Below are 22,126 nucleotides of genomic sequence, written 5' to 3' on the forward strand. Positions count from 1 at the left end.
CAGTAACTTTCGCCAAGAATCATATACTGTAGACTGTCAAGAGTTCATGAAAAATAATGTGTTTCTATCTAAACATTCCCATTAAAAGCGGACCTGACAAGTATCATTTGACTTCTTTGTTTTCCTTCCTGTTTTTAAATGAACATTAAAAAGTCTTGAGACACCAAAACCAAAAGTAGACTGTCAAGAGTTCATGAAAAATAATGTGTTTCTATCTAAACATTCCCATTAAAAGCGGACCTGACAAGTATCATTTGACTTCTTTGTTTTCCTTCCTGTTTTTAAATGAACATTAAAAAGTCTTGAGACACCAAAACCAAAGTTTTAAAATTCAACGAGCATCCTATAAGCCAAACTTCAAATTTTCACATCTAAAGAATATGAAAGAAATCTCTAAGTTACTTTGGAGCTAAGCCTGCAAAAATGTGAACCTGTGAATTGTTCTCCACGTCCACCCCCAGAGTCAGTAAAGAAACAAAATACATAACTTCCAGAGAGCAGAGGGAATATAGATCAGGAGATTTGAGACAGACCATTTCTCATTATTACACCCATCAGGCCGAAGGGACTGAACGAGAAAGGTAAACGTTTACTGCACTTTACAAATTTCAGAATTATAACTGACAGTGAAAAAGACAGCTGCAACACGAGCCCACTGTACCCGTAAAAGCTGAATCAAATAATTACATTTATCACGACTACACCAGGCCTCATTTCTAGCTTCTGTAAATTATACAAAGAGCCGGCTATTAAATATTGATGGCATGCCATTTGCACTGGAGCTGTCGCGAAGAGCCTCCTGCTACCAATTTTTGTCATGAAAGAAAAAACGTCCTTATATTCCAGGTAAACCCCAAGCCACTAGAATCTCTCAGATGGGCTATCGCATTGTCCTTCCCGAAGGAAGCTGTCGGGGCCAACCCCACACACCCAGGAGAGGAGAAACTTTCCGGGGAGGGCGGGTCCCTGCAGGTCCCGGGGCAGGGGTCCCTGTTCTCCTTCTCCCCCAGCTGTCAGCCACAGGTCGGGCGGCGGGGCGGAGGCAGCCCCGGCTGTCCGCACAAAGCGAGCCAGAGAGTGGCGGGCGGACCCAGACCCAGGCCACGCTGGGGGGCCGCGCAGGGCGGAGCAGGTGGGGGCACTTACCCAGCAGCAGCACGTTCTTCCCCGCGGGGAGCTTGGAGCGCGAGCGGGTGGAGACCTCGCTGAGGATGCAGGACCTGGCGGGGAACAAGGCGCACGCTCAGGCTGGAGCCCCGCGCGGGAGAAACGGCACCAGCCTCGCGCGCCCGGGCGGGGGCGGCCGAGAACGCGGCGGCCTGGGCAGGGCGCCGAGCTCCGGCGGGCACGCGACCCCGGGGCGTCCCCGGCCCGGGGGTGCCGGCAGGGACCGGGGAAGGGTGCGGTCCTTACCAAAGGTTCTGCCCGTCCTCTTCGTCCCCTGCCGCGGCGCCGCCGTTGCCCGAGGTTAGCTCGTTGGCCAAGGGACCGCCCGTGTAAGTCGAGGTTAATCCCGCCGGAGAGGAACCGAAAGAGCCGACTCGCCCCACAGCCGCCATCTTAGTCGGGAACACACCGGTCCCAGCAAAGCTGAATGAGCCAGGCGCAGGCGGAGGCGGCGGCGGCGGAGGCGGAGGCGAGAACCCGGATATGCAGGGTTCGGCGCACGGCAGCGGGGCGGGGCCTGCGGGGGTGGGGCCCAGGCACTGCAGGGACTGACAGAGCGAGAGATGGCGAGCTGCGCGTGCGCAGCAGGCCACCGGCCGGCGGTGGGGGGGGGGAACGCGCGTGCGCAGGTGGCCCGGCGGGCCGCCGTCCTGCAGCCCTTGTCTTCCCGAGCTCAGCGGGCTGAAGCGCTTCTGGCCACCCCCTCCGCAGCCCTAGGCTGCAGCTGGGCGCGCTGGGGTGTGTCAGGTGAACAGTGCTCCCTCCCACTCTTCAGTCGGGTCCACAAACCCCGCAGCGGGTGTGGAATTCCTGCACTGTCATTGCCGTCCCGCCTGCTGCAATTGGAATTGGTTGTTCTTTGTACGTAATACAAAAGAGATCCCTAATTTCATCCTGGAATCTCCTTTCACCATTGTTCTGCAGATTCTCTTTGCCTCATTCCTGTGTCGTCTTCTTTCTTATCTTAGTGGAGAACTTTCTCCATTAGTTTTATGAGAAAAAAGTGTATGGCTACATTTTTGGAGACCTGTGTATTCAATCAAGGCCCAGATGAAAGCTTAATGAAGGAACTATTTACAAAGGTGTGACTGATCCGAAGAGATGCGGCTAGCAACAGCAGGAAGATTTCGGGCTGAAGGGGAAAAAGGAAGGGATGTTTGCTAGAATCCAGAGAGCTGCAGCTATAGGAAAAGCGTTGATCAGCAAGATCTGTGGCTTTGAGTAAAGGAACACAGCAGTAACCGCTCTTAGCTATAGGAATAGCGTCCATCAGCAAGATCCGTGGCTTTGAGTAAAGGAATACAGCAGTTACCGCTCTTTCTGCCCTGCGGTATCCTGCCAGTGTCTCACATTTGCAACCCTACCAGAAGCCAGAGGGCAATCAGTGATAGTTTGCCTGGGTGTAGAATTCTTAAGTGGCAAATTACCTTCCCTTAGGTTTTTCAAGGCCTTGACCCCTTGTCTGCTAGATTTTAGTGTTGTTCCTGAGAAATCCAAAGTCATTCTGACTCCTAATCCTTTGTTACGTGTTCTTTTTTTTTTTTTTCCCTACTTGGAGACTTTTAGAACTTCCACAGATTTCCACTAACACATATACCCCTTTCCAGTGCCTGCACTGTCATAATAATTATCCTGCCAATTATCATAGACAAATAATCCATACCCTTACACTAAAGCAATCTCTCCACTTGTGCAGTAGATTTCCTCTCCACTCAAGGACATTGCTCCAACAATTCTCCCCCCCTCTTTCTCTATATAATCATTTATTGATTTCAACTGGATCATTTTCTCTTAACCCTGCTCCTTCACCAGCTACTGCTGTATTTCTTTCCTCCCTTTTACAGCAAAACTCTTTAAAATATTTGTCTTTATATGCTGTCTTCGATTCCTCTTCCCCTTTGCCCTTAGAACCCACTTCAATCAGACTTTTACCCCATGACTCCACAGAAACTGCTCTTATTATTCTTATCAATGATCTCCTTGTTGCTAAATCCAATGGTAAATTCACCTTCCTCATCTTTCTTGACCTTTCAGCAGCATATGGTACAGCTGATCACCCCTTCTAAATATCCTTCACATAGCTTCCGGGTCACAATGTTCTCTTGGTTTTTTTTCCTGCCTCACTAGCTCAGTCTCCTCCACCATTTCCTCATTTTCCCGACCACTTAATGTTACAGGACTCCTGGGCTCAGCCTTTGTTCCTCTTATCTATACTCACTCCTTTGGTGATCTCATGCAGTCTTGTTGCTTTAAATTCCATCTGTATGATAAAAACTCCCAGGTTTCTCTCTGCAGCCCAGAGCTCCATCTAGAACTCCAGATTAATACATCCAACTGCTTTTTTTTTTTTTTTACTTTTTGGCTGCGTTGGGTCTTCGTTGCTGTACACGGGCTTTCTCTAGTTACTCTTCGTTGAGCTGGGGCCACTCTTTGTTGCGCCGCGTGGGCTTCTCATTGTGGTGGCTTCTCTTGTTGCGAAGCACAGGCTCTAGGTGCGCAGGCTTCAGTAGTTGTGGCACGCGGGCTCAGTAGTTGTGGCGCATGGGCTTAGTTGCTCTGCGGTTGCTCCACGGCATGTGGGATCTTCCCAGACCGGGGATCAAATCCATGTCCCCTGCACTGGCAGGCGGATTCTTAACCACTGGGCCACCAGGGAAGGCCCCCAACTGCTTCTTCCACATCTCCACTTGGATGTCTAACAGCACGTTTCAAACTCAACATGCTCCACATTGAGCTGCTGACCTCTCCCCTCAAATCCCGCTTCACCCATCACCTTCTCCACTAGGTAGCAGCTCCTTGTTGCCTGAGCTATTCTTGACTCCTCCATTCCTTTCACACTCCACAACTGAGTCCATTAGGAATCCTGGAGTCTCTACCTTCAAAATATACCCACAATCCAACTTCTTATCGCTCATTCTCTGATACCACTTTGAGCTATCATCTCTTGCCTGAATTGCTGTAAAAGGCTCTTCAGGGCTTCCCTGGTGGCGCAGTGGTTGAGAGTCCGCCTGCCGATGCAGGGGACACGGGTTCGTGCCCCGGTCTGGGAGGATCCCACGTGCCGCGGAGCGTCTGGGCCCGTGAGCCATGGCCGCTGAGCCTGCGCGTCCGGAGCCTGTGCTCCGCAACGGGAGAGGCCGCAACAGTGAGAGGCCCGCATACCACAAAAAAAAAAAAAAAAAGGCTCTTCAACATGATAGCTGGAGAGATCCTTTAAAAAGGAGTTCCCTGGTGGACCAGAAGGGAGTTCACTGGTGGTCCAGTGTTTAGGACTTGGTGCTTTCACTGCCGAGGCCTGGGTTCAATCCCTAGCTGGAGATCTAAGATCCCGTAAGCCAGCGTCACCACCCCCCCCCCCCCCCCCCAAACCCCACAGTCACTCCTCATTTCAATCAGAGTAAACGCCAAAGTCCTTACAATGACCCACAAGGCTCTACAGAATCTGGCCCCCACTACCCCTCTGGACTTTTCTGCTCCACCCTGTCCCTCAGTTTCTCCCATCCAGCCACACTGGCTCCGCTGCTGTTCCTTAAACATATTGTGTATCCTTTTGATTTAGCTGTTCCTTCTGCCTTGAAGGAGATAAGGAGCTGCCCAAACCAATATCTTCCCCCAGTTAAGCTACTTGGCTAACTCCCTCTCCTCCTCCAATGTCTTTGCTCAGTTCTCAGCCTCTCAATGAGGTCTACCCTGACCACCTCATTCAACGCTGCAACTTAAGTCTTCAGCCCTGCAATTCCAGGTTCTTCTTACCTTGCTTGCCTTTTTGTTTCCCATAACACTTACTACCTTCTAACATAGTATAAAATGTACTGATTATTACCTCCTAACATAGTACAGTCATCCCTCGCCTTGATATCTGCAGGGGATTGGTTCAGGACCCACCCACAGATACCAAAATCCATGGATGCTCAACTGTATATAATGGGGTAGTATTTGCATTTAACCTATGCACATCCTCTCATATACTTTAAATCACCTCTAGATTTCTTATAATACCTAATACAATGTAAATGCTGTGAAAATAGTTGTAAATACAATGTAAATGCTATATAAATAGTTGCCTGAACGTGGCAAATTCAAGTTTTGCTTTCTGGAACTTTCTGGAATTTTTTTCAAATATTTTTAATCTGAGGCTAGCTGAATCTGTGGGCGTGGAACCCGCAGATACAGAGGGCTGACCGTAGAATTTACTTATTTATTGGAACTTAAGCTCTTGAGAGCTTCACTAATGTACCCCAAGCACTTTGTGCCTAGAACATAGCAGACGTTCAGTGAAGATTTGTTGAAGGTATGAATAAAGGAACAGATTTACTGCTTGTCACCAGGTTTCTAAAATTTCAGGATGATGATGATGATGATGACGATGTGTGTGTGTGTTTCAAGAGGAGAAGGGGATACAAAAACATTCTTCAACACCGGAAAGCAGGAGCTCTCTTTTACAATATTTTAACCACTTTTTGATTTAGAAGTATTCCACGTCCTCTTGCTACTTTAACAGGTTGCCTGGATACTGATTTACCTATTCTTGAAGGCTCTGGGCCTCTCTAGGTTTCTCAATAATATTCAATAGTATCCTGCTGTTGGATGGGGAAGTCTTAGATCCTGCTGGGATACCCCAGGGTGTACCCCAGATATCCTTTTTGGTTTCGTTTCAGCTGAGCCTGGGCGCCTGGAAGTGGGAAAAGGAACACTAGTCAGAGAAGGGACAGCTCCTCTCTCCAGCTTTCCATCTCTCGGGAGCTACGTCTCTCCTCTCTCTCTGTCAGCCAACATCCTCTGCTTACTCATCAGCTTCCTCAAGGCCACAGTTAGGTATTTCTGTATCTCAAGAAAAGCAATCATTTGTCAGGCACAGGAGCTCTGCAGAAAACTGCTTAGGGAGGGGAACCTTCTGGAGGGCTGAGGTGGGGGATGCAGGCCACTTCCTCTTTCTGCCAGGGATGCCTCCCTCTGAGTTTGAGAACTGAGACAAAGCAGCCACCCCTCAAGCTGCTTCCTGTCGTACCAACTTCCACAGGCCGCCTCTGGCAGATTTTCAAACAAGACTTGCTTCACCCACTGCGCCAAATGCTGGCAATCACAGTTGATACAAATGCCAGCTGAAAAGCCAAAACCAAAAGAAAAAGGAAATAAGCAAGGCTATGAGTGGCCCCTTAAAATGTGACTTTATGAACAGCTTGAAAAATAAAAGTGTCAGAACGAACTTCAGAGTTTAAAGAATGCCCTCCCCTACATGGTATGAATTTTTTTGTTATCGTTAACAACCCTGACATTTGAGACAAAACGGTAATGCTAGAATTGGCAGAGTCCTTGCTTACAAGTAGGTAAGAGTACGTCCTTTCTTACTCTCCAGCAGGAGATCCAGGGATCCAATTAGAGGGAAAAGAGACACCGAATCTTGGTTTCTTTGCTTTCCTTTGAGTCGTTTTTATCTCACTCTAAGTACCTCCTTAGAATGAATACAATGATGGGTATTTAATTCACTTTTCAGTCACCAGTCCCTCTAAATTACAGATCTAACCTCTCTCTTACCACTCACCTAGGATTTTTATCAGGTGAGCCCTGACAGAACTTCATATCTTAGACAAAGAAAGAGGTGGGGAAATACCTGACAGGAGAAGATGGAAATAGACATTTTTAGGGGCTTTTTTTCCCCCCCTTCATAGGAAACAGCAGAAGAGAATCTCCTCTATTTCTGGGTCTAAAATGAAATCCATGCCCCTCCTTTTTAAAAACACAAATGCTTGTGTATGCATTTGTGTGTGTTTGTGTACAAGCATATTTGAGGATTACAGTTTACAAAGAAAAAATGTTTCACTTGCTTATAAATGTATCACTGAAAAATAATATGCCCTGGATAGTTTTTAAAATTCCAGAATAAGACAATAATTAGGATTGTCTTTTCATTTTGGACTGAGCTCCTCACCACAATATCCATGTTCATTCCTGGAAAATGGGTGATGAATGAAAGGGTAACAACCTGTAAATCAATCCACATTCATATGGAGTAGATGCTCTGTGAGACACAGGGAAAACAAAGAGACTTATCTTTTAGGCTGGAAGAATGTTTCTTCATTTTTAATACAGAACAATTAGGATTTTTAGAATGCTTCGTTGTCATTGTTGTTTTAATCTGTTCTTTCCCACTAAAAAGAAGAAAGAAAAATGTTCACTGATTAATATATTGTTAGCTGGATACTTCTTACATATGTTTTTGGAGGATCTCATTTCCTTGTAATCAGATACTCTGAAGTTCAAGTCCATTACCTTTTCAAAAGAATAGTGATTTTAATGCAGCTTACTTCTTAGATTTCCAGAATTACACTCTGCCAGCCTCTTTACTTCCTAAAGGAGAAGATATCTAATAACTGACTTTATAGATTGAGATCTGCCAACACCAGATCATCAAGGTCATTAAGTTTTTCTGCTCTGGGGGCTCTACATGAAGCAAAAAATATGAAATTCTATGGCATTTTTAGAAATGCACTGTCTTTTGGAGCTGCAGGTGACTTCATGTTCATAACAACTTAGTCTACTTTAGTCTAGAGCTAATTATGGTTTCTTATTGCTTTTACTAAAAGTAAGCCTAGAATATAACCTATTATATTCTGCACCAACAAAAACATTACATTTTCCCCACATGGGAAAGAGGATGAATGAGTTGCCCAGTGGGAAGTTTCTTATAAGCAAAATGAATCCGTTATTTTACACCATGTAAGATTAAAGAGTTGTTTATTCGAAGGTGTTTAAGGAGATTCTAATGATCTTCAACTTTTTACTATTAGAAAACAGAAAGTTAGAGTTGCCAAGTACTGTAAAGGTGAAATCGGGAAGCAGAATGTCCTATCCGATTCTTCCTCAGAAAATCTCAGGATTGTGTTGAAGAATCAACCTCATCTTTTATTTCAGTTCATTGGTAAATGATGACAGGTAACCTCATAGAATTTTCACCCTAGTACATATATATTTTTTAATACACCGGCTCTAGCCTAAGGAGTATATTGTCATGTGACCTCATGGTTTAAAATTTTGCTTTTAAATAGCAGCAATATTATACTGAGTCTGACATGTTAGACTCTGTCCACACCATCAAACCTAAGTATTGGATTAAACAATGTTAATGCTAAATCAAGAGATAAAACAGCTGATTTGCAGGGACTTCCCTGTTGGCACAGTGGTTAAGAATCTGCCTGCTAATGCAGGGGACACGGGTTTGATCCCTGGTCCAGGAAGATTCCACATGCTGTGGAGCTACTGAGCCCATACTCAGTAACTACTGAAGCCCTCTAGCTCTAGGGCCCACGTGCTGCAACTACTGAGCCCGCATGCTGCAATTACTGAAGCCCGCATGCCTAGAGCCCGTGTTCCGCAACAAGAGAGAAGCCACCACAATGAGAAGCCCACACACCGCAACGAAGAGTAGCCCCCCTTGCCACAACTAGGGAAAGCCCGTGCAGCAATGAAGACCCAATGCAGCCAAAAAAAAAAAAAAGAAAAGAAAAGAAAGAAAAAGATAGCTGATTTGCATCATTTCGATGAAATAAAGTGTTTGGATTCAGCATTTGCAGTGAGGTGCATGGGGCCATGGGTACAGCCCAGGCTCCAGAATCAGACCAATTTGAGTTCAAATCTAGACTCTGCCACTTATTATGTGACCCTGGAGTTGTTTAAACTGTAAAGCCTGTTTCCTCACCTCTAATAGAGTTGTGAGGTAAACAAATGGAATCTGACATATAGTGAGGACTCAGCAGAAATATTTACTGTTATTCTTATTTGAAATAAATTTATTAGGTGTTTTGTAGAGCAGGGTTTCTCAATGTTGAAATGGTTTAAATGTGCACACGAATTCCTTAGAACCTTGTTAAAATGCAGATTCTGATTTAGTAGAACTGGGATGGGGCCTGAGAGTGAATCTCTAACAAGCTTCCAAGTGTCTATCTATACTGCTGGACCACAAAGCAAGGATATGCAGCAGAAAGAACTCAGGCTTTGGATTTATCCATCTGCAGACTGGGATCCTGGCTCCAAACATGTTAGCAGTATGACCTGGGCAAGGTCAAGCTTTCTCATCTCTAAGATGGAGATAATAATATGTATTTCTAATTAAATCAATATTCTTTAAATAAAAAATAGTGAACTCAAACAATACCTGACATATTGTAAGTACTTAACAAATGTGAGCTCAGTTTTTCTATAAGAAATGCTTTACTGGTCCATCCAGTATGTGAGACTTACATACAGTTTTGAGACTGTAGTAGTTTTCCTCCGTGGAAAAGCTGAAAATTCCAATCTTTGAAAATTTCTTAGAATTCGGCCATTATGAAATCCACTTCAACATTGATTTAAAAGTTTGTCATTGCATGGCAAGCAAATATTGTGGGAACAGATTGGGAAAATGTGCCAGGCAAGTGGTGGCACCTAAAGTCAGAGGGGGTAGAATTTCTACAAGTAACTGAGATAACTGAGGAAAGAAGCTAGCTTGTGAAGCATTTTATTTTACCGACAGTATTTTTACCTTTTACAGTATGGAAAATGTCAAACATACATCACAGTAGAGAGGAAGTATAATGAACCCATCACTCAGCTTCAGTAGTTACGAGCACATGGCCAGTCTTATTTTAGTTTGACTCTCACCCTCTTCTTCCATCTCTGAATTATGCTAAATCAAATCCAAGACATAGTATTATTTCACCCATAAATATTTCAGTACATATTTTTAAAAACCAAGGACTCTTTTTCTTTAAAAACATAACCATTATTGGGGACTTCCCTGACCATCCAGTGGTTAAGACTCCAAGCTTCCAAGTGCAGGGGGCGCGGGTCAGGGAACTAAGATCTGGCATGCTGCACGGCACGGCCAAACAAACAAACAAAAACCATAACCATTATACCATTATAATAATTATTTCAAACATACTGCAACTATTGAATTTATAGCATATATTTAAATTAGCATCCAATTTTTACTATAGTTAATGAGATGCATGTATACATGTTAAAGTAGAATTCAAAATAGCCCCACACTTAAGAACAAAGTAAATAATGCTTGTTTCCTAAACATTGCTGTTGTCAAAGAGGGCAGGGCAGTCATTGTCTTACCTGCAGGACTGACATCCTCAGCATCCTTCTCCTCACTGCCAGTTCTTAATTGATCTGCCAAGTCTAGGTGTTGATTTCCTCTCCACATTGTCCTCTGTATTCTGAGCCTTCCTTGTTTGATTCTCTCCAGCTGACAGAAAAGAGACTGCTTTTAACTTTTGCCAGGAGCAGGCCCTTCCAGGCAAGCTGATCTGAGTTCGAAGCTCACACGAAGAGCGCAGGGTTCCAGGATCTCATAAAATGTTAGACCTGGATGGGACTTCTTAGTCCAGCCACTAGATCTGAAAACTGAGGTGCAGGATTGTTAAGTGACTTGCCCTATTTCGGGATTACCTAAAAACCTCTCAAAATAAGGGCAAGTTATTGCACATCTGAGCTGATCTTTCCATAATGGTAAAATTTCAACCAGGGAGTTTGATCTCTTATTTTACAACATTTGGTTAGCCTCTCTAGCTTCCTGCTAAGGACCAAATTTTCGTTTTCCGTTTTTTGTCTTGGACATTTAGAAATATACATGATTATAGAAAAATAAAGTAATTAAAGAAGATGAAAGGTTTTTCAGCGTTATCTCATTGAAATCCTTTTTTGAACCCATATAAAATTTCCATTTCAATTTCTAATTATAAAATATTTCAAACGTATAAACACCAGAAAGTAATATATATCTATTGTTATATTAATATGCATTAATAATATGCACAGTATATAAAAGTAACATAATATCACCATAGAACGTCTTTCCCTCTTAGAATTTATTTTTATCGAATATATTTGACATATAACACTGTAGAAATTTGAGGTATACAATCCTCTTAGAATTTTTTAAAGGAAGTCCACTTTTCCAGTCCTTTCTTTCTTAGAGGTAGCCTCATCTTGAAAATCGGTGAATTTTGGGACTTCCCTGGCAGTCCAGTGGTTGAGACTTCTCCTTCCAATGCAGAGAGTGCAGGTTTGATCCCTGGTCGGGGAGCTAAGATCCCACATGCCTCGTGGCCAAAAAACCAAAACGAAAAACAAAAGCAATATTGTAACAAATTCAATAAAGACTTAAAAAAAAGTCCACATCAAAAAAAATCTTTAAGAAAAAATAGGTGAATTTCATTCTCATACAGATGTATATTTGTATATTCAATTGTAGGTTTAAAATTTTTACATAAATTTTATTTTATTTTAATAAATTTATTTATTTTTGGCTGCATTGGGTCTTCATTGCTGCGCGCAGGCTTTCTCTAGTTGCAGCGAGCTGGGGTGGGTGGGCTACACTTCGCTGCGGTCGGTGCGTCTGCTTCTCATTGCAGTGGCTTCTCTTGTTGCGGAGCACGGGATCCAGGCATGCGGGCTTCAGTAGTTGTGGCTCGAGGGCTCTAGAGCTCAGGCTCAGTAGTTGTGGCGCACGGGCTTAGTTGCTCTGCAGCATGTGGGATCTTCCTGGACCAGGGATTGGACCCATGTCGCCTGCATTGGCATGTGGATTCTTAACAACTGTGCCACCAGGTAAGTCCCTACAGGAATTTTCTACTATATGTACATTTTACAAATTGCTTTTTTCACTCAATATTATATTTTCAAGATTGAGCCATGTAGATATATAGGAGAGTCTTGGATCATTCATTTTAGTTGCTATACAGAATTCTGCTGTATGAATAATCCAGTTTATTTAATCCACTCTCCCTCAAAGGAAGAGTTAAATTGTTCTATTAGATATCTTCTGTTAGACTTATCACTAGGTACCCTATAGTTCTGGTAAATAGGCTAAATGGCATTGATTCATTTGTTATTTATTAAAGGAATAATAATAAATTAAGGTTATGTAATTGTTGGTTTCTGGTATATCAGCATGCTATTGCTGTTTGCATATTGATCCTTTATCCACCAATTTTGCTGAACTGTTTTATTCATTTAAAGTAGATTTTCTTGTGGGGGAATGGTATCACAGCCCACCACTTTCCTTAGTACTTCTTACTGTAACAAGATAGAGAAATTTGGATTTATCAGAGTTTTAGGGGAAAGGGTAGCTGAAAGCTAGAGAAACAGATGGCTTGGTGGGCCTGGTCCTCTTGCGAGAAGCAGCCAAAGCTTGGGGACTGCGCACCCAAGGCTCTGTGTACAGAGGGTGTCGTGGTTTTGGAAAGAGGGGGGTGACATGAAGCGCTGGATGGGGCCTCACGAGAGGGCAGAGACTGTGTGATCTGCGATGTGATCCCCTCCTCTGTGTCTTAACATGTTTTCAGTAAAAATAGAAAACAATCGTATGCTTAGTCTCATTGATATTCTTGCAGGAACCACCGAGGAGATGGAGTTTTGTATCCGGACACGATGCAGGAACAATAGAACCGAAGCTGCCAGGATCCAGACAAGCATGAGGAGGTGGAGTCTGAAATCCTGGGGAGGCACCTGGTAGGAGGGAGCCCCTCCGCGACACTCAGGTGTGCATTGACAGTCATGTGATTTGCATGTGGAGAACGCACTGTCCAAAGACAAGAGTCACTTCCTTTTTTTTGCCAAAATTTCTTCTTTCAAAGTCTGAGTTTGCTAATTCTTTGGCCCTCTTGAAATTAGAGTATGATCCGAGGGACATGGGGAAAAAAATCTCCTTCAAATTATCTCCTTAGTGGCATGTCACAGGGCAAAATTCCATCACTAGATTCATTTCTTCAGGGAGCCCTCTGCACACGTAATGAGTTACGGCCTTATGGTTTTGGGGCGTTTATTCGGCCCCGCAGCATGCGGTTCCCCAACCAGGGATTGAACCCGCGCCGCCTGCACTGCCAGCGTGGAGTCTTGACCACTGGACCACCAGGGAAGTCCCTGACATTATGGTATCTGAGGAAATAATAAACCAATACTGGATACCTAATTAATGTTAACGTAGATTAGCTGATTCATTTAACCCACCACTAAAAAGGAAAAGACAACGGCAAAGAGCTTGGAGTGGAGGGTCAGATTACCCGGCTTGAATCCTCACTCCTCCACTTACTAACCCTGTGCTATTTGGAGCCATTACTTAATTTCTGTTGCTTAGTTCTTCATCTACAGAATGGAAATTAATAGATAGTACTTACCACATAGACGGCTGTGAAAATTAAATGAGTTAAACTTTGTCAAGCACTTAGAACATTCCCTACCTCGTAGAAAGCACTATTTATTATTAGCTTTAATTACTATCATCAGTGGAGAGGAAGTAAAACTCTGAGGAATGGCCCAAAGGACACCTCATTTTGAGGAAATAAGGAGATGGGGAAAATCTACCCAGTGTATGACTGAAACCAAACAATCGGGGGCAATGGAGGGAGGGGACATCGAGAGTGAGAATGGAGGCTTTAAAGAAGAGGGGCCACATAGAAATGGTTTCTCTTTTGAAGTTTCACACAAAACAATGTCTAGATGCCTGGTCCTTGCATTTAGGGAATTATAAAAGTTTGTCACCAGATATACCGGGTGGTCAGCTTTCGCTGCAATAATGCTGCATAAAAGGGCACCCCGCAACTCAGCAGCACACCACACTAAGCATGTATTTATGGCTGTGGGTCTGCAGGTCAGCTGGAATTGGTTTCAGACTGTGCGTCTGCTTCACAGAACTCCTTCTGTGGTCCAGGATGAGGGCTAGTGGCTACCCGGGTCACATTCTTCTCCTGGTGGAGGTCAGAATCTTCCAGAGGCCCAGGTGCAGAGCTCACAAACACACACACAGAACTGACAGCGTGTCGGCTCTTCCCACATTCCATTGGCCAAAACAAACCACATGGCCAAGCCCAGCATCTATGGGATGTGGAGGTACTGTTTTCCCATGCAGGTGGGGCAGAGAAGGAAGGAATATATCCTGAACAAAATTCTCACTTTTCACACCTTCTGTCTAAGATTTTAAAGTTGTTTTTCTTTTTTAACTTATTTATTTATTTATTTTTTGGCTGCGTTGGGTCTTCGTTGCTGCGCACGGGCTTTCTCTAGTTGTAGCGAGCGGGGGCTACTCTTCATTGCGGTGCGTGGGCTTCTCATTGCAGTGGCTTCTCCTGTTGCAGAACACGGGCTCTAGGCGCGCAGGCTTCAGTAGTTGTGGCACATGGGCTCAGTAGTTGTGGCTCGCGGGGGTCTAGAGCACAGGCCCAGCAGTTGTGGCGCCCGAGCTTAGTTACTCCGCGGCATGTGGGATCTTCCTGGACCAGGGCTCGAACCCGTGTCTCCTGCATTGGCAGGCGGATTCTTAACCACTGTGCCGCCAGAGAAGTCCAAGATTTTATGGTTTTGACTGTGTCTCCTCTCAGCCTTTATTTTCTTAGACTGAAGAATTTCAGTCTCTTTCTTCTCTCCTGATTTGCTTTCATTTTTTGGTCTCCTCACCTTGTTAGATGTGACCCATTTTGTTGGCCATCTCAATTATATCCCTTCTCGATTATATGTACACATTGAACAACTGAGCATAAGGGTAAAGTTGGAAATAGATGCCAACATCCTTTTCTGGGATCAAGATGAATAAACAGAGTGAAAAGAAAGTAACATTTTTGGAATCAACTGCATGCCAGGCACCAAGCTAGATATTCTTCCTTCCATGTTAGGGATTCTTCATACACTGTCTCTTTCAATCCTCACAGATCAAACACCTGTAGGGGTGAGGCAGGCACATGAGTGAAGTGAGTGGGATGTTCTCAACCTTGAGTGAGCATGAGAATCAGGTGGAGAGCCTGTTCAGACACAGAGTGCTGAGCCCCACCCCAGAGTTTCTGATTCAGTAGGTGGGGGTGGGGCTACGTAAGAATTTGCATCTATAGTGAGTTCCCACATAATGCCACTGCTTCTGGTCTGGGGGACACACATTAAGAACCGCTGGACTAGAATTGGGTCCTGGCTCCTAGAAGCAGCCCAGACAACAAATTGACAACTTTGGGAGGGTCACTTGGCCTCTAAGTTTCCATTGCCTCATCAGTACAATAAGCATTTTGGATGAATTCTACCATTTTATGAGCCTATGATTAAGAATTATCTTTAGAAAAACAACAACAAACATTAAAATACCTGGGGCAGGGAATTCCCTGGCTGTCCAGCGGTTAGGACTTGGCACTCTCACTGCCAAGGGCCCGGTTTCAATCCCTGGACTGGGGACTAAGATGCTATAAGACCTGCAGCGCAGACAAAAATAATAATAATAATAATAATAATAATAATAATAAAAATACCTGGGACAGGTGGCCAGGGTGGTGTGGGGGGTGTGTGTGTGAGCGGGGCACATATTGACTGGGAAGGAGCATAAGGAAGACTTCTGGGATGCTGGAAATGTTCCAGGTCTTGATCTGGCTGTTAGTCGTGTGTGTATACCTAGGTAAAAATTCCTTAAGCTGTACATTTAAAATTAATGTGCATCCTACACTTTAATATATGCATATTGACCTTAATAAAAAGGTCAAGAATATGATTCTTGCCAAAAAAATTTTTAATGCTTTTATACTAATTCTAATTTTTTATTTTTAGTGGGATACAGCTAATGTACTTTCTTTTTATTACCTTGCATAAATAATATCCACCAACATAACAAAAAGTGATGGAAAATAAAGTTTCAACACCCACACATCCGTGCAGGTAGGGGATATTAAAGTTGCTGCCAGCATGAAGTTGGCTCCTCATTCTGTTTGCCTGGAGAGACCAAGGCAGAAAGGAATCTGGGAGTGTTGCTGAGACTGAGGTAGAGATGGGAGAACACATTCTCCGGTGTTTCGTAAATTCAGCCCAGCCATCACAGGGACCTTTGGTTCCCAAGTGACCACAGTGAGTATCATCTAAGTGATCCACTTTATCTGAGCATGAAAGATTTTACCTATTTCTCAACTAAAGGTGAGACAGACATCGAGGTACAATTCATTTGCGTTGACTCAATTAAATGCATTTGATCAAAAAAACAAAACACAGAAAAGAACAAAAATATTCAATCATGCAGCTAATTATGTCTGATATTCAGGACGTATGCTCTGGAATTCTGAAATGAGAGGAAAGTGGGAGATAGAATCCACCAATCTCTGAGTCAGGCAAGTCAGTCCTCGGCTCTCAGTCGGGTACTGGAGCAAATATGCACATCTCTTCCCAACTCTGTGTTCAGTGACATCATGTTGGTAGCTTGAAATTGGCTATGGTGGGAGTATTCACCCCATAGATGTCACGAATGCTACAAATCAGGATGCTTTATTTCAGAGAGCCAGCTAACTGGCACATCAATGCTCACCTGCCTCTCATAGGGCGCTGGCTGGCCACACTGAATGTGCTTCTAGTAAAGGTACGGGTTTTTTCATACAACATGAAGCCTAACTGCAAGTCAGCTACTTCGTCTGGTGCTCAGTGGAAGAAACAGCTCCTGCATTGCAAAAAAAGCTGGCTGCTTGGGGCTTACATATAAAACTGGTTTTGTGTCTATAGCCCTGTAGAGCAATACTTAGTCTAAAGCTATGTAGTGATTGATTTCAGGCTTTTTTCAAATATCAATTCAGGGTAGTTCAAAGGTAATCACGTGGGCTTCCCTGGTGGCGCAGTGGTTGAGAGTCCGCCTGCTGATGCAGGGGACACGGGTTCGTGCCCCGGTCCGGGAGGATCCCACATGCTGTGGAGCGGCTGGGCCCGTGAGCCATGGCCGCTGAGCCTGCACGTCCGGAGCCTGTGCTCCGCAACGGGAGAGGCCACAACAGTGAGCACATTAGAACTCTTTGCACTAGTTTTGCATTGTAAATATAAAACTGTTCTTAAAATGTTTATTTTTAAAAATACATAAAAAAAAAAAAAAAAAAAAAAAAAAGGTAATCACGTGCTGATTTAAGACAGCAGCTGCTGTGCAAGCTCTGGCTTCTAGGTGGACTTATTCCTGTACAAATATGAGGGTCCTAGAGCAGCCAGTGATTCATTTTGGTGTTTATCAGTGGAAGTCTGGGCCAGATCTAACTAGCAACCAGTGTTGCATCTTGATACACAAACCAAGGATGTTTTAGGAGGAGCGTTCACTCTGCCAGAGGTAAGGGGTTTGGGGGTTTAGTCTAGGACTTGTATCTGACTAACTGAGATCTTGGATTACATTGTTTCACTTCTTTGGGCTTTGGAGACTTTATCTGAGGGATGGGGGTACGTACTAGTGGATAACCTCATGGCCTTTCTACCTCTGAAAGAAACGAAAAATTTAAACCAGCTTGCAGCTTGTGTGTAACCTGCAGCTGTAAAAAGACAGTTGCACTAAGAGTCCATTGACAGATGAATGGATAAAGAAGATGTGGCACATATATACAATGGAATATTACTCAGCAATAAAAAGAAACAAAATTGAGTTATTTGTAGTGAGGTGTATGGACCTAGAGTCTGTCATACAGAGTGAAGTAAGTCAGAAAGAGAAAAACAAATACTGTATGCTAACACATATATATGGAATCTAAAATTAAAAGGTTATGAAGAACCTAGGGGCAGGACAGGAATAAAGACACAGATGTAGAGAATAGACTTGAGGACATGGGGAGGGGGAAGGGTAAACTGGGACGAAGTGAGAGAGTGGCATAGACTTATATACACTACCAAATGTAAAATAGATAGCTAGTGGGAAGCAGCCGCATACCACAGGGAAATCAGCTCAGTACTTTGTGACCACCTAGAGGGGTGGGGTAGGGAGGGTGGGAGGGAGATGCAAGAGGGAGAAGATATGGGGATATATGTATATGTATAGCTGATTCACTTTGTTATACAGCAGAAACTAACACAACATTGTAAAGCAATTATATTCCAATAAAGATGTTTTTTAAAATAGCAATAATAGGGCTTCCCTGGTGGCTCAGTGGTTGAGAATCTGCCTGCTAATGCAGGGGACATGGGTTCGAGCCCTGGTCTGGGAGGATCCCACATGCCGTGGAGCAACTAGGCCCGTGAGCCACAACTACTGAGCCTGTGTGTCTGGAACCTGTGCTCCACAACAAGAGAGGCCGCTATAGTGAGAGGCCTGCGCACCGCGATGAAGAGTGGGCCCCACTTGCCACAACTAGAGAAAGCCCTCGCGCAGAAACGAAGACCCAACACAGCAAAAATAAATTAATTAATTAAAAAATAAATTTAAAAAATAAATAAAATAAAATAGCAATAATTAAAAATATAAAAACATAAAAAAGACAGTTGCGCACATAAATATGCAAAGGCTATATGATGTGATGGAAGAGGATGTTACGTGCCACTTCCCCAGTATATCCTCTCTGGCCCTGTTAAGTGAGTCCCTGCAAAGGATTAGAGCAGTGTGGCACTGTGGCCAGGAGCCTGGTGAAATTACTACTACTTTCTGACTGCGTGACTTTGGGCACATTACTTAACCTCTCTGAATCTTAGTTCCCTTATCTATAAGTTGATGGGTTGAATACCTACTCACAGGGCTGTAGAGGATTAAATAAAACTAAGTATGTGTTGGGCTTCCCTGGTGGTGCAGTGGTTGAGAGTCCGCCTGCCGATGCAGGGGACACGGGTTCGTGCCCCGGTCCGGGAAGATCCCACATGCCGTGGAGCGGCTGGGCCCGTGAGCCATGGCCACTGAGCCTGCGCGTCCCGAGCCTGTGCTCCGCAACGGGAGAGGCCACGACAGTGAGAAGCCCGCATACGGCAAAAAACAAAACAAAACAAACAAACAAACAAACAAACAAAAACAACAAAAAAAAACAAAGCAAAAACAAAACTAAGTATGTGAAGGGGTTTTGTAAGGTAGAAAGCATACAACAAATATTACCATTAGTAACTGTAGTTTGGAAAATAATTTAAGATGTCAGAATTACAGTGAAATTCTCCATGCTTAAGAATAGAACAATAGTCTTCAAAAGAGATGTTCTGTCTAGAATATTGATGTGTTTCTAAAGACCAATTAACTCTTCATAACTCAGAAAACAGTTTACAAATAAGTTGATTAGAGATTGAACACTGGGTTATTCTGTCTGAAATTATTAGGCTTTTTATTTCTCCTTCTTCTTGCTAATAGTATGTACTAACATTAGAAGAAAATGAAAGGCAAGAGAGAGGGGTGCTGCCTGGAAAGGGACCAGCTGGCCACCTGGTGGTCCTCCCGGCTGACACCCTTATTGCCCTTCCCCTAACAGTCACCAGGTCATTTCTCAGGGACAGATTCACATTACCAGAGTTCAGAGAGACTGATGTATAAACCAGAATCTCAATCTCATTAATGGACAAGGAGAGATTTAACTGCTAAGGGGCTGAATATTTGCTCTCTTTTTTGCCAATAAGTTCTAGACACTTACCTAAATAACAACTACATATAACAGAAAACCCAAAATTACAGTGGCTTAAACAAGATAGAAGTTTCCCATAAAAGAAGTCTGGACATACACAACATATGATATAATATATGATACTATATCAGCATATCCAGACTGATACAGTAATTTCACTGTGTCTTCTGGGACATAAGCTTTCATCTTTCTAGTCTGCCATTCTCAGCCTGTGACTTCTATTCCCAAGGTCACCTCATGTCCCAAGATGACTTCTAAAGGCCAGCCGTGATGTCCATATCACAGGCAGCAATTAGGAGGAAAGAAGAAAGAAGGTTATACCACTTGGTTTTCAGAGACTTTCCATTAGTCCCATAAACACTTCCACCTATATGTCATTGGTGAGAATCTCACAGCCTCATCTAGCTGCAAGGGTGCTTGGGAAATGTGGTCATTTAGGCAGGCATATTGCTTGCCCAAATAAAATTGAAGTCTGTTATCAAGAAGGCAAGGAGGGGCTTCCCTGGTGGCGCAGTGGTTAAGAATCTGCCTGCCAATGCAGGAGTCACGGGTTCCAGCCCTGGTCCGGGAAGATCCCACATGCCGCGGAGCAACTAAGCCCGTGCATCACAACTATTGAGCCTGCGCTCTAGAGCCTTTGAGCCACAGCTACTGAAGCCCGCGAGCCTAAAGCCTTGTGCTCCACAACAAAGAGAAGCCACCGCAATGAGAAGCCTGCGCACCGCAACAAAGAGTAGCTCCCGCTCGCCGCAGCTAGAGCAAGCCCGCACACAGCAACGAAGACCCAACGCAGCCAAAAATAAATAAATAAATTTACAAATGAAATAAATAAATAAAAAGAAGGCAAGGAAGGGACTTCCCTGGTGGTCCAGTGGCTCAGACTCTGCACTCCCAATGCAGGGGCCTGGGTTCTATCCCTGGTCAGTGAACTGGGTCCCACATGCTGCATTAAGAGCCTGCGTGTCACAACTAAAGATTCTGCATGCCGCAGTGAAGATCCCACATGCCACAACTAACACCCGATGCAGGCAAATAAATAAATATTAAAAAAAAAAAAAAAAAAAAGGCAAGGAAAAGGACGTTGGGTCGGGCATTTCTGCTGCAGCAGTCAGATTATAATCATTAGGTGGCTGAATGAATGAGCAAAGAGAGCTAGATTTATGATTCATGATTTAAGGTGCTAACATTTAAGGCTGAGCTTCCAAACTTCAGTATGCATTTGAATCACCAGCGATCTTGTTAAAATGAAGATTCTTATTCAGAATATCAGAGGTAAGGATGGAAATTCTGCAGTTCCAACAAGCTTCCAGATGATGTGGGTGTGTGGACCACACTTTGAGTAGAAGCGTCTAAAGCATCATTCTTAACATTATTGGTGTTTCCTCCAACAACTGGAGGAAAACAGCTGATGCAGCTGGAGTAGTACATGGGAACCCAAAGGCTAGGGGTGCTTTGGTGTCTGAATTTGGAGTGAGTAGAAACTGGCTAAAGTGGAACGCACAGTTTGCTTCAACTGAACCTAATACAGCAACTTTTCCCTAAGAGCATCTGCCCTGTCTGCAGACAGACTGAAATTCCTTACAGGAGAGAGCTGAGAAACAGGGAGAACAGGGAACAGTTCGGGGAAAGCGGGTGCCCTGGATGTCACGGTCCTGACTCAGAATTCTTGTCTATTGTCCTGCCTAAGAGAACAGACCTTGGCTGTATTGAGGCAGGAGTTTAATTTTGCACTGCCTTGGGAAGTGTCTATGGAAGCCCCTTGGGTAGGGTCAAGACCATCCAAAGGCCTACGGCCCCAAGCTATCCACCTTCTACCACCCATGGGTAGAACCAAAATTACAGCATCACACATCTCTTGCTTTGCTTTGCTCCCACCTAGCCCGCAGACTTCCCTGGATCACAGAGAGCTTTTGTTGTATGTGAGGGCCCATATGTCCATCCACTGCCCATCATTACTAGTTAAGTCATTGCAACAGAGCCAGAAAATGAGAGACAGCTGGGACATATTTTAAACTCCTGGGAAAATTTTTTAGTGAAGAAAAGTCAAAAGAGAATTGTGGGGAAAAAAAGGTACTATATACCTCAAATATTTACTTATTCAGTATTTTTATTTTTTTATTTTTATTTTTTTTTAAATTCATTTATCTATTTATTTTTGGCTATGTTGGGTCCTCGTTGCTGTGCGTGGGCTTCCTCTAGCTGCGAGGAGTAGCTCCATGGCATGTGGGATCTTCCCGGACCAGGGCAAGAACCCGTGTGCCCTGCATCGGCAGGCGGACTCTCAACCACTGCGCCACCAGGGAAGCCCCCTTATTTATTTAGTATTTTTATTTTTAAAAAAAAGATTAAAAAAAATTTTGGCCGCACCGCACAGCGTGCGGGATCTTAGTTCCCCAACCAGGGATCGAACCTGCGCCCCCTGCAATGGGAGGGCAGAGTCTTAACTACTGGACCGCCAGGGAAGTCCCCTCAAATATTTATTTTTAATAAATTTATAATTTAACATATACACAAAATGCAATGATTGAACGTATATATAAGGTCAAAGGACAAAATCTGAGGCCCTTTGTGACGTTGAGGACAAAGCCAGTGGCCCTGTCTGCTCCCTGCGATAAGCCTTGGGA

The 22,126-nt window shown here is 44.0% G+C and overlaps 1 protein-coding gene across 2 annotated transcripts in view; it reads right to left on the minus strand.

The window, feature by feature from the left end:
* Positions 1-1,646, minus strand: part of DYNC1LI1 (dynein cytoplasmic 1 light intermediate chain 1) — a 57,635-nt gene extending 55,989 nt beyond the window's left edge. Inside the window, exons 1-2 of one of the 2 annotated variants that reach the window (XM_007464919.1) lie at positions 1,414-1,646; positions 1,147-1,220 (exon numbers count right to left, since the gene is read on the minus strand). In XM_007464919.1, the coding sequence (XP_007464981.1) occupies positions 1,147-1,220; positions 1,414-1,559 (220 nt within the window). In that variant the 5' untranslated portion in view covers positions 1,560-1,646. The remainder of the gene's footprint in view (positions 1-1,146; positions 1,221-1,413) is intronic. The other variant, XM_007464918.1, reaches the window with a different exon arrangement.
* Positions 1,647-22,126: the final 20,480 nt, after the last annotated feature.

This window comes from Lipotes vexillifer, unplaced genomic scaffold (genome assembly GCF_000442215.2).
Source record: "Lipotes vexillifer unplaced genomic scaffold, Lipotes_vexillifer_v1.1 scaffold1934, whole genome shotgun sequence".
Classification (NCBI taxonomy): Eukaryota; Metazoa; Chordata; class Mammalia; order Artiodactyla; family Lipotidae; genus Lipotes; species Lipotes vexillifer.